Raw genomic sequence first — 20178 nt, forward strand, 5'->3', positions numbered from 1 at the left:
AGGCAGTAAGTTGAAACAGTGAAGATTCCAATGACAACAAAAAGAAAATAAAAGTTGGCGAGCTTGGACAGTTATCAGAGCTGGTTCTGAAGAAGAAATTATACTGGATTAGCAAAGCCAAAACCGATAGAGTTAGAATCATCTAGTGTGTTAAAAAAGCCGCAAGACTTTGAGGAACAAAAAAGTAAACACCAAGAAAATGTGAACTACTTGAAAGAGTCTGAGATTTGTCAGTGACTAATCTGGAATAAACTTTCCAGCAACGTGCTAGAATAAGTGAATTCTGGTACAGCAACTGTCATCAACAAAAAATAACTAATAGAATGACAGACAATATCACTGATGACTGTAACACCTACAGAGAACGACACCAGCATGAAATTTGGATGCAACATAAAATTACTTGCACATTGTACAGACTCATGGGTTTGTTGTTATTTTAAATAATTAAATATTCTTTTGGAAAGGAGGTAAAGGAGTTTTTTTTTTGTGTGTAATTTGGCTTTATGAGAGCTGGTACCTACTGCCTGGCAGTTCACCTGTGAGAGATCTGCAAGTTGTACACAGAGGAATCAGCTGGTATGCTGTGATGGCTGCTTCATAATTTAGAACATGTTTTACTGTTTTAACTACACTAACCCACCAAGTTAATCATTCCCTAGTGAGCAAATGATTATCAGATCATTCATAGCATGACAGTAATCAGTCTTGTGAACTGCCTAAGTGCCGCTCTTCCATGTGATAATGTCTAAGCTATTGCTCCCTGACATTGACCACAGCCCTCCTAGTCCATCCTGTCTTTATTCTTGCTTTTCCATTACTATCTGACCAAGACTGAGGCTCTTTTGTATCTGAAATGCATAAATGGTTGTGATGAGGTGAGGAGAACAGTGGACAAAAAAGAGCTGCACACTTCTACCATCTGTAACTTGAAGATAAGAAATTGTCAGATGAGGGGGTTAGTGGGATGAGAAGGAAAATTAGGTTAGAGCGGACCATCATGATTGATGGTTTCTGCCCTGCTGCTGACAATGATTTCAGTTATGAAGATTCCAGTGATAGAGAGCACAATCTCCTTTTGGGAGTGAGGATATGGTGCAATGCCTTTTTTTTTGCTGTGTCTATTTGTGCATGACCTTGTCCTGTTATAAAGTGGGAATTGAGTCACTGGGCGCAAATGCAATCTGCTTGGCTGACTCAGCAAACATTGTTGGCTGTCTAGTAGGGCATTCAAGCCTGAGATAATAATGTGAGTCTTGCAACATCTAAAACCTGTACAGTGAGGCAAAGCTATGAATGTTAGGCATGAGTGACAATTGATAGAGATTGTGTAGTGAGAACTGCAGTGCACTGACTCCTGTGTGAAGCTGTTGATTCATTGGTGGGATACATATATCCATTCACTGATCTTGACCACTTGTAGAAGCATGCTGAATGTCTTGTAGCATTCTATCCAGGTCTGAACTGACAATGATCATGACAGTTATCTGGTTATAGTACCTGTGCAAAGTTTGCCTTGTAGCATTCTATACACCAATGACATCTCATCTCTCTCCATCTATCATATCAAAGAATTCAATGAAATGAAAGGAAACCATGGAGCATGTAATCTGCCATGTTTGTATCTTTTCTGCAGCATGTTAATGTTAAGATCTATTTCTGAATTTGGCAAATTAAATTGCATCTTGCCTTTAAGAAATGCAGGCTGGCCCTTTACATGTTGCAATGAAACTTACATTCTCAGGATTATGTGCACCCTGCTGAGGCACATACCCACTCATCAGCACATTTAGCATTCACTGCATCCTACAATCAGGTAAATGAGAAAGCAGTACTAAGCTGTCCTGTTGTCTGCATCAGAGGCAATGGGCGTAGGTTAATTGAATACCACAACTCCTGCGCCTGATTTCAGGTCTCATCAGATACCATAACCAGCAAACCTAATAATCTCAACAAAGGTGAATTTAGATGCATTTTAGATGAGAGCATGAAAGCATTGCTTTTTTTAAAATTAATGTATTCATGCAATTTCAGCTCAGCTCTTTTGAACTAAGCATTTTAATAACTCCTCCAGGTGGAGGGTAGGAGTTCATAGGGAGCTCGTGTTTCTGTGATTTGGAAGGTGATACCCGTTCCTGAAAGAAAAAAAAACATTTGAAATTACTTAATTGCTTATCACATTTCTCAGTGCATCCAAAGTTCTTAATGCATATTCAGTTATTCTACGTTTTGTGGCATCTGTTAAATGGGAAAACTCAAAAGTAATGGAAGGGATCATGGACATTGCTATAAAGTAGCACTTACTCAGCGACAGCTGCTGATGAGTGTTCATGTATATTCTACCAGGGGCACTCGGATGTGCTGGGAGTGACTGGCCTTGAAATGAAGGCAGTTGACTGATTGGGGCCCTAGCAAAACTCCAGTTAATGAAATTGGGGAAAAGGTATTCACTACCTGTAGCTGTGCCTCACACAAGGGAAAATGGATTTGACTGGTCAGGCATCTCAAAGTCTCAAAGAATGGGAGCAGCATTACTCAGGGTGGTGTCCTTGGCCCAACTGTCTTCAGGTGCTTCAATGACCTTCCCTACATCACATGGTCAGAAGTGTTCATTGATCATTGCACAATGCTCAACACCAAATACTGAAGCAGTCCACATACAAATGCAGCAAGACCTGGACAATGACCATGCTTTGGCTGGCAAGCAGAAATAACTTGTGCACCACATATGTGTCAGGCAGTATCTCCAACAAGAGACAATATAACCTTGTTATTTGGTGGCTTTATCATTGCAGAATCGATCACTCATATTGTTTACTATTGACCAGAAACTGAACTGGGCCATCCATGTAAATACTGTGGTTATAAGAGCCGCTCAGAGGTTGAGATTTGTGGGGTAAGTAACTTGATTTCTTTCTCCCCACTGCCTGTCCAACATCCACAAGGCATAAGTCAAGAGTGTGATTGAATATATTTGCTTGGATTGATGTTGCTCCACTGATACTCAAACAAAAACTCCAGCACAAAGTAGCCTGAATGTTTGGGACACTAACCTTCACCAAAAATATTCACTCTCTCCACCAATGAATCACAGCAGCACTGTGTATCATTAATATGATGAACTGCAGCAACACACCAAGGTTACTTTGACAGAATTTCTCTAAGCTGTAACCTCTACAATCTAGAATGCTAAGGGTAATATATGTGTGGGAACACCACCAACACCTGCAAGGTCCCTCCATGCCTTGCACTGTCCTGGCTTGGAAATATATCGCCATTCCTTCAGTGTTGTTAAGTCCATCCCAATAGCACTATAGGTGTATCTCGCTACATGGACTAGTTCTAAAGGTAACTTGGTGTCTTTTAAGGGCATTTAGTCATTGGCAATAAATGTTGGCCTTGCCAGCGATGTCCAAATCCTGTGAACGAATAAATAATAAAGCAGAGCAGAGGCACGTAAGAAGTAAGAGTGCAGATCAGCTATATCATCTTTCAAGTCTGACATTCAACATAATTGTAATCGCTCCTTTGCTTCAACTCCAGATCTGTACTCACATTGTTTGATTTTCAAAGTTCCCAAAGTATCTAACAATTTCGATCTTGAATGTACTCATTCACTGAGCATTTTCAGTCATCCAAGATGGACATTTCTTAAATTCATAATCGCTTGATAAAAGAAATTTCCTATGTTCTAAATGTCCAGTTCCTTATAGTGGGACTACAGTGCTAGTTCTCAACTCTCCAGCCATTGTAAAGCCCACAAAAAGCAATAAAATGTTCTTTGTTTGGTGATAATGCTGATTGAGGAAAAGATGTTGTCCAAGATATTTGAAGAACAAGGTTTGCAATTTTCTAAGATCAAAATATATTGCAGTCGAACTTGCCACTATGCAAAAACAATCATGTCTCACAATCAAAAATCTACTAAATTCCTGATTAAACATTTCCACACTATCAATTTTCACACTCCCTTCGAACAGGAAATTCCTTATACAGACAGCCGACCGAAGCAGGAAAATGGGACTCAATGTATGACCGAAAGGACTAATCTCCTGACAAATCAGTAGATCTCTGCATACTGCATGGAACTATCCAATAGGAAGGCATAGGACTGGGTCTGAACTGCACGCTACATCAGGCATATTCAGAGGTGAGAGTCATATCAATGAAGCCCAATATTGACAGAATAGTAATCAGCTCAGGTAGCTTTCGGTGATACGATAGACTGGTTAGTTTAAAAGTAAAATCAATGGACTGAGTTGTACTTTGTTTGGCTAAGTGTGAACTCTGCTGAGTTTTTCAGGGATTCTCATTATGAACTGCAGAGGAATTTCTCACCATATCTTACCAAAGGTACACCCCACCTCTACCATGACCTTCAAATATAATTCTATACATATCTTATGAGGTGCTGTTTCTGAAACAACTCACCATTCACTGGACATACACTGAAAGACCAGTGTCCCTTCTGTCCGCAATTTCTTTGGAAGTCCCTTATGCATCTGGGCAAGCACTGTCCACCTGAAACTGATGCACACAACCTTGCCATGCTCCTCAGACACGACAGATAGGGGGAAATTGGTATCCCTCACTGCAGGCAGGCACCTGGAGGTCCTATTTCATGGAATGGTACACAGACAATACATCCACTTACCCTAAGACCAACACTGGAGATTGCAACACTAGACTACATCAGGCCAGGCAGTATCAGGGGAACAGGAAAGCTGACATTTCAGGTCGGGACCTTTCTTCAGAAATGGGGAGGGGGAGAGGGAAGATGGGTCCCGACCTGAACTGTAAGCTTTCCTGTTCCTCTGATACTGTTTGGCCTGCTCCGTTCCTCCAGCTCCATATACTTTGTTATCTCTGACTCCAGCACCTGCCGTTCTTGCTATCTCACCAGACCATATCAGCCTGGTCTGACGTTACCTCCTGGGTCAGCACAGTGTCAATCAGCTGGAGGAATGCCCATCACTGCAGAAAGAAGGATATTCTTCATTCCACCAGCATGTCACCAAACACTTTCTGAAAACTCATACTCACTCTGTCTCTGCTACTCTATTCACCAAGGCTCATCCTCTACCACTCTATCATCTGCAACATTTACCTTACCTGTAATCACCCACCTCACCTGCTGACAGCAATAACACTGAATGTCTTCTGCACTTATTCACTTGGGACACCTCCCTACTTGCAGCAAAAATAACATGCTTCCTCATTTTATGAAATGCAGCCTCCCTCTCATTCCAGGAGGGGAACAGCTCGCAGTAGGGCAGGAAGAGTCAAGACAGGTAGTGGGCTGCCCATCATGTGATCCTCACTTCTTATATGGAGAAAATCCTAACTCTGAATGGCCCAAATGGCTGACCAAACATGCCCAAGCCCCTAGACTGGTATAAGGATCTGCCCTTTACTTGCTGACAGGATCACCTGATGGAAGGCTATTTCCTTTAACTTCACTAAGGACTGCTGTCAATCATGAGAAGATTCCTGGCTTTCATTCTACATGTTTTCAAATCAGACACATTATTATACCCTGCTGGATGCTAAGCAGCAAGGCTACACAAAAAAAAATGATGAAACTGATATCTCTTGTTGATAAAGAGTGTTGGAAAAGTGCAAAAAGGCAACAGAAGGATTGGCAGGGATGGAGTAATCATCTAGGTAGGCTGTAAAGTGAGTGAGCACTGTGACAGCGAGCAAACAGCCCCATTGGCGATTAATCCTGGTCTCTGGCAACAACCCCTGGGCTGGCGCAATATCATCCCAGCGTAGTGTGGCATCCTCTGGCATGCCACGGTGATATCCCACAGGGGCCTCCTGGTGTTGGTGTGGTGACCTCCTGGAATGGTGCAGGGGCCTCTCAGCGTGGGCTGTGGCAATGCATTGTGCGGCCAGGGCCCAGTGCAGACTGGAAGCAAAGTGCCAGCGTAGATTGCTGTACTGAATGTTTATTTCTGTAACGATGGAGATTTTATTTCTGCATTGTTTAAATCTTGTAACTGAAGAAGCTGTGCTTTTTGTATCTAAGTCGGCACTGTGACTGACGATGTATAAACTCTTCACTATACTCATTGAGTATATATGGCAATAAAGGCTACTAGACTAATACTAATTCTAGCTGCAGCCTGGTCCAGCCCTTGAGCTGGGTGAATGCCCCTGAGCATAGTGTTCTTGCTGCAGCATTACAATGATAGTTGCTGGTCCAAACCAAAGTGCAGCACTGAAGTGAGAAGAATCCCATACATGGGTTGGAGATGTACCATAAGAGTTCTTCAGCTGGCACATGTCAGACGCGCATGTCTGTGGACCTGGTTTGCATGTGACTGGTGCCCTGAGGTATTGGTGACTGGTGTCTAAAAGGGAATCCTTTGCAGCAAGTGTGGAGCTGAAGTAGCCAGGTAGATACGCTGACTTTCACACTCTCAGGATCTAACTTGTTTGGCATGATACTAAAACAGGATGCTGGATGTTAATGAGGTGAATTGTAGTGTCAATAAGGTGTTTAACAGGCTCTAATCCCCCTTCATTTGGAAACTCCCTGCTGCCTAGCAAGAAACGCGCCTCACCCACCAGGGGCTGTCTAACTGGATTAACGTTTTGTCTAAAACAGTAGAACCTTGCCTTGTCACTTGGCAAACACATATAAGATGGAGAGAGATGCTTCTGATGCTGAGGTAGTCAGATTTCTCATCTGGTTCTGCCCCATTTCTCACCAAAGTTCATGGTGCTCACACCTCTACAAAATTCTACCCAACATCTTCCCTTTAGCAGAGGTAGGAGTAAAGGGGGAGATAAACGTATGTTTTTAAATTCACTGCACACCAACTGGTGATGAATGTTTAAGCAATAAGGCAGCTGTGAATGAAGAATTTTGAACATAAAATAGAAAGGCTGAACAGAGCGAGCAGGCTCTGCAGTGAATAGGAAACTTACATTTCTGATGACAATGGATACCAAAACAATAGTGTTACTTGCTGTTGCCCTGAGCAGTTTGATTCAGATTTGGGTGCAGATACCCTTTGGGTATCCGTCTAAGTTTTCCTATTAAAACCAGTTAGACTTTCGACAACTTAAAAAAGGATCCAGCCCAGCTCAGCTAGAAGTTTGGCGGATGAAACTGGAAACGAGCAATAGTCATTTACGCTTCAAAAGTGGAGCAAGTTGCAATATAGAACAGGCACAATTCCATGAGGGGGAAAAGTAGGCCGTCAAAAGATAGTACACCCTAGATGACTAAAGGAAGAGGTTAAAATGAGGCAGAGGAAGATCATGTATGAAAAGTGTCAAGCATACAATTCAACAAAGAAGCTTTGGTCACAACCCTCCTGCCCTCCTTTGACATGTGAGTGATGACAGAGAACCAGAGAAGCAAATTACTGCGGATGCTGGAATCTGTACTGAATCTTCATCGGAGTCATCCAGACTTGAAACATTAGCTTGCTCTCTCTCCATGGCTGCTGCTTAACCCCACTGTGATCTCCAGCAATTTTTATTTTCGGAGAACCAGAGGATTGTTAATATAACATCCCTCTTCAAAAAAGGGTGTAGAAGTAACCAAGAATTACAGAATGGTAAACTCAGTCTCAGCAGTGAAGAAACATCTAGACATGAAAGTCCAAGATAAAGTTAACTATAAAATCATTGGTTCATAAAGCCAGTATGGACTGGTTCGAGTTGATCCAGGCTCCACTAATTTGATGGGAATTTTTAATGAAGAAGCAGAGAACATAGGTGAGAGAACTGTTTTGCATATGGCCTTTCCAAACACTTTTGAAAAATTACTTTAATAGGCTTGTCAGCAAAATTGAACCTAATGCAATTAAAGGATAGTGTCTGTGTTGGTATAAAACAGGCTAAGGGGCAGAAAGTTCAGCATAATGGATGGTTATTTTTCGACTGAAAAGGATGTACGTAGTAGTGAATTCTAGGATGGATGCTAGGGCCATTACGTATCATAATATGCATTAATCGCAATGGACTGTAGCAGAACGATATAATATAAAGGTTTTTCAGATGACAAATGTAAGTATTTATTGCAGATGAAAGGCTCCTGTCCATTAGCTGGAGAGCCCTGTTCCTTGATAAACTGATTGTAAAAATTTCTGTAGGTATTTGAAGAGTAAAGGTTTGGTCAGAAGAGGGGCATTCGTAACAGAAAACAAAATGGCTAACAAACTAAGTACACAGTGATAATGGGAACTGCAGATGCTGGAGAATCCAAGATAATAAAATGTGAGGCTGGATGAACACAGCGGGCCCAGCAGCATCTCAGGAGCACAAAAGCTGACGTTTTGGGCCCAGACCCTTCATCAGAGAGGGGGATGGGGTGAGGGTTCTGGAATAAATAGGGAGAGAGGGGGAGGCGGACCGAAGATGGAGAGAAAAGAAGATAGGTGGAGAGGAGAGTATAGGTGGGGAGGGGATAGGTCAGTCCAGGGAAGACGGACAGGTCAAGGAGGTGGGATGAGGTTAGTAGGTAGGAGACGGAGGTGCGGCTTGGGGTGGGAGGAAGGGATGGGTGAGAGGAAGAACAGGTTAGGGAGGCAGAGACTGGTTGGACTGGTTTTGGGATGCAGTGGGTGGAGGGGAAGTGCTGGGCTGGTTGTGTGGTGCAGTGGGGGGAGGGGACAAGCTGGGCTGGTTTTGGGATGCGGTGGGGGAAGGGGAGATTTTGAAGCTGGTGAAACCCACATTGATACCATTAGGCTGCAGGGTTCCCAAGCGGAATATGAGTTGCTGTTCCTGCAACCTTCGGGTGGCATCATTGTGGCACTGCAGGAGGCCCATGATGGACATGTCATCTAAAGAATGGGAGGGGGAGTGGAAATGGTTTGCGACTGGGAGGTGCAGTTATTTCTTGCGAACCGAGCGGAGGTGTTCTGCAAAGCAGTCCCGAAGCCTCCGCTTGGTTTCTCCAATGTAGAGGGAGCCACACTGGGTACAATGGATACAGTATACCACATTGGCAGATGTGCAGGTGAACCTCTGCTTAATATGGAATGTCATCTTGGGGCCTGGGATAGGGGTGAGGGAGGAGGTGTGGGGGCAAATGTAGCATTTCCTGCGGTTGCAGGGGAAGGTGCCGGGTGTGGCAGGGCTGGGGGGCAGTGTGGAGCAAACAAGGGAGTCACGGAGAGAGTGGTCTCTCCGGAAAGCAGATAAGGGTGGGGATGGAAAAATGTCTTGGGTGGTGGATTCGGATTGTAGATGGCGGAAGTGTCGGAGGATGATGCGTTGTATCCGGAGGTTGGTGGGGTGGTGTGTGAGAACGAGGGGGATCCTCTTTGGGCGGTTGTGGCGGGGGCGGGGTGTGAGGGATGTGTTGCGGGAAATGCGCATGACACGGTCAAGGGCGTTCTTGAGTACACACTTTGGTTCTGAGTTCACAAAGGAGGACATAAATAACATAACAGAAATGTTGGGAACACAGTGTTTAGTGACAGGGGAGAACTGAAGGAAATCAGTAACAGTCGAGAAATGCTTTTTGGGAAATTAATGGGATTGAAAGCTGATAAATCCCCATGACCTGATAACTTACTCTACAAAGTACTTAAGGAAGTGGCCCTAAAAATAGTTTGATTCAGATTTGGGTGCAGATACCCAAGCATTGATGGTCATCTTCCAAGACCCTACAGACACTGGAATACTTCCTACAGATTTTAGGTAACTAATATAACCCTATTAATTAAAAGAATAGCTGCAGAACCGGGAACTGGAACTTATAGGCGAGGTGGCCTGGTGTTGGCAGGTTGAGACATTCAAAGGTGCATTATAAAATATTTATTAGCAAAGCGTTTGGAGAACTTGTGAAGTGGCAGAATCAGCCGAAATCAGCATGGATTTACAAAGGGAAATCATGCTTGACAAATCCACCGGAATTTTTTGAGAATGCGTTTAGTCAAGTTGATGAGGGCAAGCTAATAAATGTGGTTTGTTTGGACATTTAGAAGGATTTTGACAAAGTCCCATATAAGACATGAACATGGGTCAAGTGAGATGTTGTGTATTGACAGCAATAGAAAACTGGTTGGCAGACAAGAGACAAAGAGTAGGAATAAATGGGTCTTTTTTTGAATGGCAGGCAATGATCAGTGGGATACCACAGGGATCAGTGCTGGCACTCTAGCTATTCACAACATATATTAATGAGTTAGATGAGGAAACTAAATGTAGTATCTTCAAATCTGCAGATGACACAACGCTGGGTGAGCCGTGAGGAGGACATGGAGATGTTTTGATGTGTTTCAGACACACTGAGTGAATGGGTAAATACATGGCAGATGTAGTATGATGTGGATAAATGTGACGTTATTCACTTTGGTAGCAAAAACAGGAACTCGGAATACCATCTGAATGGGCGTAAATTAGGATTGTAGACTTACTCGCTGAGCCGGTGTGTTTGATTGCAGACGTTTTCTCACCCTGCTCAATAACAGTGTGGCTCCAGTGAAGCATCAGTGTTCTGTCCCGTTTGTTATTTATACGCCTAGGTTTTCTGGGGTGGTTAGCAAAACTGAGGCATGTAAATAAGAAGCAGGACAAACATCAACGCTTCATCGGAGGCACACTGACAATTTTATCTAGCAGGGTAATGAAACATCTGCAATCAAACACACCAGCTCAGCGAGCAATTCTACAATCGCATCCTCAACCCCAGCTACAAATCTGCTCAAAAACTTTGAATATAAATTGACATAGGGGAATCTGCAATGAGACCTGGGTGTCCTTGGACACCAGTCACTGCAGGTAAGTAGTTTCAGAAACAGTAGGAACTGTAGATACTGGAGAATCTGAGATAACAAGGGTCTAGGCCTGAAACGTCAGCCTTCCTGCTCCTCTGATGCTGCTTGGCCTGCCATGTTCATCCAGCTCTACATCTTTTTGTCACTGGTGGTAAGCATTCAGGCACAGCAGGTAGTAAAGAAGGCAAATGGTATGCTGGCCTTCACATCGAAAGGGTTCAATTACAGGTAACAGAATGTCTTGCCACAAAAGCATTCAAAGGGAATTTATAAGATGAATTTCTGGGATCATAGGACTGACGTGCAAGAAGAGGTTAAATCATTTAGAATTATATTTGGTGGAAGTCAGGAGAATGAGGAGGAATCTCACAGAATTCTATGATCAGAGAGGACAGGTATAGCAAAGATATTCCCATTGGCCACAGAATCCAGAATCTAAGGATATGGAGAAAACAACTTAGGGCTGAGATAAGAAGAAATTTCTTCACCCAGAAAGTGGAATTCACCAATGTTGGCCAAAGCTCTGGATGATTTCCAGAAGGAGTTGAATACAGCATTTGGGGCTAATGGGATTACAGGAGACTGGGTGGCACGGTGGCTTAGTGGTTAGCCCTGCTGCCTCACAGCATCCAGGCCTCAGGTTCAATTCCACCCTCAGGTGACTGTCTGTGTGGAGTTTGCACATTCTCCCCGTGTATGCGTGGGTACCTTCTGGGTGCTCTGGTTTCCTCCCACAGTCCAAAAATGTGCAGACCACGTGGATTGGTCATGCTAAATTGCCCGTAGTGTTCAGGAATGTGTAGATGAGGTGGGTTATGGGGGATAGTTCTGGGTGGGATGCTGTGAGGTTTGGTGTGACCTGGTTGGGCCGAACGGCCTGTTTCCACACTGTAGGAATTCTATGATCATATGGGGGAACAAATGGGAACTTGTACTGAGTTGGATGATCAGCCATGTTTATAATAAATGACACAGAAGGCTCAAAGGGCTGAATGGCCTACCCCTATTTTCTATGCTTCTATGTCTTTAGGATGGCTCGCCATCTGGGCAGGAGAGGAGAGGGATCCTGGGCGTCAATCCCACTTGGTGAAAGCTTATATGCATGTCAGAGGCAGGTAGCTCAAATGAATCACTGTGCCAGTGGGAGGTGGCCGCTTCTGTTGGTAGCACACCCAGCTCAGTAATATCACTGGTTCCAGGCCCACAAAGCAAGTGCTGGGGTGGGGGTAATTATAGCCAAGCCCCCTCCCCTCCCAATAACAGGCCACTTTCAATCAATGACTGGGTGCCTCTGAATGAGGAGAAACTGAACACTCCATCTGTCACCCAGAGGCACAGTAAGCATTCCTGTTTGCTGTCATGTTCCCTGCACACTGTGACCCCACTCTCACCCACTGATGGGGCCATAATTAGCAGCAGGTTGGGGATGCCACCCATGGATCACGGATTTCATCAATGTGGACGAGGGGAGGTGGTAGAGTCCCCAGTAGCAACCTGAAGAAATGTCCCACCACCTACAGCTTGAACTACATAAACTGAATGGAAGGATTTTAATGGAGAACAAAAAGGAAATGACCTGGAGATGGACAAACACATAATTTTGAAAGTTCTGGACGTTACAATTTAGAAATGATGTCAAAGCTTTTGATAGGAACTAGAGGAGATTTACTACAAAACAGGAACAAAGGACTTCAGTTAGGTGGAGAAGGGAATCAAAAACAAGTTGTATTCCTCAACAGAAAGGTCAAAGGAAGATTTGATTGATGACTTCAAAATCTTTAAGTGTTTTGTTATAGTACACCAGGAGAAGCTGCTATCCCTAGCCAAAAGCTCCTTTACCAGACAAAACAATTTTAAGGCCACTGGCAAATAAATACAAATACAGAAGGAAATGGGTTTTTCCACAACAAAGATTTGTGATGAACCCCTTGAAAGATGATGGGAACAGATTCCATAATAAACTTCAAAAGAGAATTCAATAAATACACAATAAAGGAAAAAAACACGAACAATAAATAGTGGAGTTGAATTAATTAGATAGGTCTTCCATAGACCCAAAGTAGGCATAATGTACTGAGGGTTTTCCTCTAATATATCAATCTATGACTCTATGAAAAGTTATACTGACTGTGAGACTATCATGTCATTGGGAATGTTTGAAGATTGTTTTTAAAAAAAGCTTCTGGTGCACATTTGGTGTCAATGAAGCAAATATTCATGCTCACATGAAAAGCCTTAAACCAGCATTAAATACTGTAATAATAGCTGACAAATTGTATTCTATTTTACTTACTGGAATTTAGAAATTAAGGGAAAATTATTCAATAAGCTCTCACTTTAAAAGTTGAATGTGAAATCAAGTATCTTCAAAAGTTGATTTCACTGAGAAATGCCATACAATGCATAAATTGCTGAATGCTCACACTCTTTCCAAAAGGCCAACAATTTCTTGTTGAAGTTGAAAGTTTTAAGCTAGATAGAGTGATAAATAAATCAATATTCGGAACATAAGTGAAATAAATTCAAATTATCTGGCTTGCTTTAGTTCACACAAGGATTCACACAAGGTGACAAGATGAAAATTATGTTGATTTTTGAAAAAAATATATCATAGGAACTTGCCAGCAATTCATCCCAAAGTTAGCGTGCATTTGAGACCTTAACCCCTTCACAGTACTGTCACCTCAAAATTTAAATATGGGTGAGCAACTTAAAACAATAAACATTTTCTAACAAGGGAACAGTAATATGATTTTTTTTAAGGATAGATGATGTAGCAAATGTAAAGGTTTTAAGAAGAGCATCCTAAAGCTTCATTAAAGTTTCATTTGAAAGAGAGTCTTAGAGGAGAGGGAGATGTTGCTGCCAAAAGGGGCAAACTGAAATAAGGGAGTTGGGAGACAGGAGGTATAGTTGCCGATGGTAGGTTCATGCATTAGAGGTCTTGCTTCATCCTTATCTTTCTTTGACATGCTCTCATATTTCCTCACATTTCCTCAATTTTCCAAATGAGGAAATATGACAGCATATCAAAGAAAGATAAGGATGAAGCAAGACCTCTAATGCATGAACCTACCATCGGCAACTATACCTCCTGTCTCCCAACTCCCTTATTTCAGTTTGTCCCTTTTGGCAGCAACATCTCCCTCTCATCTAAGATTCTCTTTCAAATGAAATTTTAATGAAGCTTTAGGATGCTCTTCTTAAAACCATTATATTTGCCACATCATCTATCCTTAAAAAAATCATATTACTGTTCCCTTGTTAGAAAACATTTATAATTTTAATTTGTTAACTCAGTTTAATATCAACTTCATTGACACATTGATCAATTAGTCCTGGTAGGGTAAATCCTACTTCAACAGGTTATAACTGTATGTTCTGGTTCCGTCTCATCCAGTCTCTCTGTCTCACATTTATGAATTCTGCACAATAGAATGTGGCAGACTCAGGGTTGGAAGAGGTTGGAGAGATAGTGAGCAGCAAGGTTGTGGAAGGATTTAAACATGAGGATGAAAATTCTTAATCCAAAGATAAGAAGATTAAAGTCCGCAAGTACAGGGCGCAGATTGGATGCAAGCCACATTACGTTAATGGAAAATGGTGGTCAGGGTTGTTTGGGATCCAGAGGTTACAAACAGGTTAAATCAATCTGAGGCAGTGGCCAATGAGGAGATAAAATGGATGGCAAGGCTCCATGATTTGCAATGAAGGTGGCAGCTGGGTTCTGTACTTCCGATCTTATCTGGAGAAAAGTTGAACCCAATTATTCATCCACATTTCCTTTTATGAGAATGGATCACAAACTGTGTAATAATAACCCTTCGAGGACTGTAACAAGTAGCATTGTGTTCAAAATAATACAAAACCTGCTATTTGAGTAATCATATAATCCATTTATTCAGAGAATAATCAGAATTGTACTTACTATGTTGAAATATTCAGAATTGGAAAGGTACAGAGAACCATTTCTATAGATGTCATGTGATGGAAAGCATGCATTAAAACCCACAAAGGATCTTTAGTACTTAAAGGGTTCAAGAAAACTGTTTTATTTCAATGTATGTTCAAAATTCTCTTCATCATGTGAACACCATTTTCCCTGGTATGCAGGTGAACCACTTTGATCTCAAATAATGCACCTGAAAATGAGATAAACCTCAAAGGGCACCATTAATTTGGGATTGGTTTGGCTATTAGCAGATGCGATGTGACCTGATTGTGGTAACTTCCATCTCCAAAACTTTTGGACCTGCATTTTGCTTCAGGTTAATGTTGCTCAACAGTCATGGGAATTTATCATCCAAGAACTGTGGCATGTCGGCATCTCTGATGCTTCACCAGGTAGTAGTTTCCTATAAAATTAGTTTTCTTCCATGGTTTCAATTTTAGTCAAAAATGAGGAGCACTCAATCCATACAACGTGGAAAATTACATTCTTTTGACATGGTTCAAGCAATAAAATAATTTGTTGAACAACATTAAGGCTCAGATTTCCAAATCCAATTATTAAACTGCAAGTGGCATCATGATTTTACAAAGGGTGTTAATGCTATACCATTGCTCTCAGTACTACTCGTGTCAATATACAGCCAGCAGTTAATGCATACTCTGGTTTATACTGAGATCCTAGGAACTGCCAATGCTGCAGAATCTGAGATAACAAAGTCTAGAGCTGGATGAACACAGCAGTCCAAGCAGCATCACAGCAGCAGGAAAGCTGATGTTTCAGGTCTGAAACCTTCTTCAGAAAGGTCTGGGTCCAGACCTGAAATGTCAGCTTTCCTGCTCCGCTGATGCTGCTTGACCTGCTGTGTTAATCCAACTCTACACCTTGCTATCTCTGGCTTATACTATTGCTTTTACCATACCTTATAGATTTAAGGAGAAGCTCAAGAAAAACAATTGCTCAAGAGTGGAGACAACTATTTCATCAAACACTCTTGACTAATTATCTAGTACACATTCACTCCCCAATCAACTTCCCAATTAATAACCGCTTCATTCAGTACATTCATTTACAGATCTCACATCACACTTATTTTCCATAATACTGATTGTTTTGGCCATGAGACATCTGAGAGCCAACGCATTATTTACAAGGCAGAGAAAGGCCATTTGGACCAGTGCCAGCTTTTTACTTGCCACACACAGCTACCTTCCGTTGATTTCAACTTCATCTCATCCTATTAGCTTATCCTTTATTATTTTCCCCCTCATTCATACACTTATTGAGCTTCCCCTTAAACACATCTACGTAACAATTTCATTTTTTTTTCAACATTCCCGTTTGGTAATGAGTTTCCCCTGAATTCTTTACTGAATTTATTAGTGATTTCATAATTTTGGTCCTTGATTTTGGAATGTTAAAATTCTGGAAAATGTATAAAGAAGGTATATATGATAAACTGACAAACTGTAAACAGTCCCAGAGAATGTGTCATTTTTAAGTAGCTTCAGTTGACTTAGATACACACCCATATGGATAAATACATCTATATATTATGCATAAACACTTACATTTATTCTAAATAGGTTACCTGAATAAGAGGAATAACAACAATACTGTAATATCAAGTCGACACGACTGAAATAAACGCATCATTTGTAAATACAAAAACACATCTCAATTTAGTTCTGCTCACCCAGCCCTCCCATTCACTATCATTTTCTGATCTTCCTTCTCCCTTTTCCATTTTAGAAATGGACTTTAACTAATGATACCTTGCCTACACTTTAATTCATTAACTTTCCTTTCCAGACTTGGGCAATGTTGTGGGCTAGGTGCCCTTTTTATTTAAGAAAAGGGCTCCGTGTCCATAGAAATACACTACTGAAAAACACTTCAGATATATTTTTCCTTCAATCCAAACATCATGCAGAACAATGAAGACAGTCAAAATCATGTAGCAGATTTTGATCAACCTTTGACATGATCACACACAGCAATGAGATATCCCAAACTGAGCTGGGCAAATGACCTTCCTGAAAGAAAAACAATTAGTTTCTCTTGCTCTATCGCAAGAAGTAATCTTGAATACTGAGATCACATAATTCAACTGAGTTTTACTCATATGGTGTTCAATGACATCTTAATCCTTGACTAATGCCTCACAAATCACTGGCAGTTATTTTTGATCCCATCTGAATATTTTTGAAACATGTAAAACAGACATCAAATTCAGATTTAAGAGGAAATGCATGCAAACCAAATACGCCATTGGCATCACTACTTCACACATATTTTTATTCCCCTTTCAATTACTCAATGGTAGATCATACATGCAGGATTTGTTAGCCCTGCAAAGAATTTCCCCTGCCCTTTAATCTCACATGTATTTCCATGTGACATACCTCTCTTCTCAAAATGCAGTGGACCATTACAATGACAAAGCCTTCCAAAGAGTCAAAGACAGCAAAGAGGATCTGAAAGAGGGCTGATCTTCGATCAGTGATGGCTAACACTGCAGACATCCAGGTCAGTGCTAGAAGTGGCAGGACAACACAAGAGCTCCAAAGAGATGCCCTATAAAGGGAGGAGAAGAAAGAATATTAGGAGGAAAATGTGAAATAACATCTGCCAGTGTCAGGTCAATGTTATCATTTATCTGAGACTCAGGTTAACACATAATCCAAATACAATAAAGCAGAAATGCCAAACGAACAACTATTACAATTAGAAGGAGGCAATGGCTTATTAGTATTATCAGTGGACTATAAATCCAGAAACTGGGGATTTCTGGGGGCCCCAGGTTGAATCTTGCCACAGGAGATGGTGGAAATGGAATTCAATTATAAGAAAAAAGTCTGGAATTAAAATCTATTGATGTATGTGAAACCATTGCCAATTGTCAGAAGAGAAAACTTCTCACTCACTAATTCCCTTCAAGAAAGGACATTGACCAACGTCACCTGGTCTGGCCTAACATTTGATTTGATTTATCATTGCCACGAGTAGCAAGAAGTTTCGTTTTGCGTGCATTACAGGTAGATCATACCATACAAAATGCATTCAGGTGACTGAAAAGAGCAAAGAAATGTGACGACAGACCCACAGATCTGGTTGACTTTCAACTGTCCTCTGAAATGGCTTAGCAAGCCATTCAGTTCAAGGGCAGCTAGGGTCGGGCAATAAATGCTGAAACAGTCAGCATTGCCCACATCTCATGAATGGATATTTTTAAAAAATCCTCACAATACTAAAGGTTGTGTGGTTTCCTATGTTCAAAAAAACATCTGAACCATTTAGGCTTGCGACAAATATATTTAGTTTCATTTTAACTGAAGGATTTAACTGTTTCTGTCAGTAGAAACAACTTTACAGATTTCCTTTCAGCAAGTTCCACTTCAATAAGCTGATCAGTAAGAATATCCATTTTTCCTCATAATTTATTTTTTCTGGTGCGTTATCCTGCATTCAACACTGAAAATACTAATGATTATTAGAACAATAACATGTCCAAAAACATCATCAACTTCATAAAGCTGCAAATCATATTGCATTCAGTACACTTAGAAGTACATTTGGAATAATTAGAGGATATGTCATTACCAGCAGTGAGATGTGATATGTCCAATAAGAACATGGGAGGGGATGTGATGTAAATCTTCCATACACATCTTGCTCAGTTGTAAACTTATTGAATTAGAAAATGTCCTATACAGATTTCGCCTGCCCCTTCCTAAAGTTATAAAATAAAACTTCAACGTATCTACATAAGTCTACATAATCTTGTTTCAGCCACCAACTTTCTGTGCAAACAAATCTGCGTTTCTGATACAAAATTACAGGAAGTGCTGGAAAAAAGCCCAGCCAATTTGGCAGCATCTGTGGAGAGAGAAAGATAATCAATGTTTCAAATTGGCATTTTTGTAGAGCTCGAGAAAGATGGAATGAGGGAGAGGGTGGAAAGAGCAAAAAGGAAGATCTTATGGGGTGAACGGCAGGACAGATTGTATAGCAAAGGGATAATAGGAAAGAGATAATATGTACAATTACAGGACAAATCAACAGATGCAAATTGATGCAGCAATCATCCAAAAAGAAGGGAGCAGAAGTTTTAATCTGAAATTGATGCAACTTGATTTTGACTTTGGAAGAGTTGAAAACACAGCACCAAAAGATAAGGTGTTGTTCCTGGAAGCTTATGATGAGCTTCACTGGAACAGCGTAGGAGGTTGAGAACAAAGCAGTCAGCGTGGGAGTGAAGCGTCAAGCTTGTGGCCTGAAAGGAACTGTTACACAAAACTGTCATCCAATCAATGTTCGGCTGGACTAGTGCGGAGAAGTCTGCATTGTGGGCAGCAAATAGAGTACATTAAATTGACAAAAGTACAAATAAATTGCTATTTTACCATAAGAAAAAATAAACAGGTATTTGGAACAATGGGAGTGAATGAGATAACAGGATTGCCGTCGCATCTCCTGGTGCTTGCATGAGAAGGGTGTCAGCGAAATGGAGAGCTTGTTGGCAGATGAAGAAGTGTCATACAAGGACTTCTTCCTCAGGATCCTGAAGATGAGGAGAGAGGAAGATGGCAGAATTGGCAGGAGATATTTGGTTGGGGGGTGGTAAAGTTGACAACAAGAGGAAGCAGGATTCTGGGAGGAAAGGGGTAAGGAAAGAAGTTTAGAGTACGGAAACAACACAGTCCTGACTACTGGCAATTCCTAAGGTTCAGGAACAGGGAAGACAAATTGAAAGCACTCAAGTGGAAGGTGATTTAGTCAGAGTAGATGTAATGGATACTGACAAACTGGGAGAACAGACCACACTCTCTGGAGAAAGGTATAAATAAATTTAGCCCAAGGACTGTGTGTTGATTAGACTTGCTGTGAAAACTATATGTAGTCTAATTGATACTTATACTGGTATATGTGGATATATGTAACACAAATTCCGGTCTCCCTGCTACAGGAAGGGTGTTGTGAAACTTGAAAAGGTTTAGAAATGATTTACAACGATGTTGCCTGGTTTGTAGGAATTGAGCTACAGAGAGAAGTTGGATAGGTCGGAGCTATGTTCTCTGCAGCACCAGAGACTGAGGGGTGACCTTATAGAGGTTTAAAACATCATGAGGGGCATGGGCAGGGTGAATAGACAAAGTCTCTTCCCCAGGTTGGGGGAATCCAAAACTACAGGGTTATAGGTCTAACATGAGAGGGGAAAAAATTTGCAAGGGACCTGCGGGGCAACTTTTACACACAGAGGGTGGTGCATCTCTGGAACGAGCTGCCAGAGGAATCGGTGGGGGCTGGTACATTTACAACATTTAAAAGGCATCTGGACGGGTATATGAATGGGAATGGTTTGGAGGGATTTGGGCCAAATGCTGGCAAATGAGACTAGATTTATTTAGGATATCTGGGTGGCATGGATGAGTTGAACAAAAGGGTCTGCAGTACAATTTTATGACTGTACATGTGTGGGGA

The 20178-nt window shown here is 41.5% G+C and overlaps 1 protein-coding gene across 14 annotated transcripts in view; it reads right to left on the reverse strand.

The window, feature by feature from the left end:
• adgrb1a (adhesion G protein-coupled receptor B1a) overlaps nt 1–20178 on the reverse strand; it is a 572033-nt gene that overhangs the window by 44645 nt on the left and 507210 nt on the right. For all 14 annotated transcript variants that reach the window (XM_048528814.2, XM_059646190.1, XM_059646188.1 and 11 more), the window contains one exon: nt 17100–17271. In XM_048528814.2, coding sequence (XP_048384771.1) covers nt 17100–17271 — 172 coding nt within the window. The remainder of the gene's footprint in view (nt 1–17099; nt 17272–20178) is intronic.

This window comes from Stegostoma tigrinum, chromosome 5 (assembly GCF_030684315.1).
Source record: "Stegostoma tigrinum isolate sSteTig4 chromosome 5, sSteTig4.hap1, whole genome shotgun sequence".
Lineage (NCBI taxonomy): Eukaryota > Metazoa > Chordata > Chondrichthyes > Orectolobiformes > Stegostomatidae > Stegostoma > Stegostoma tigrinum.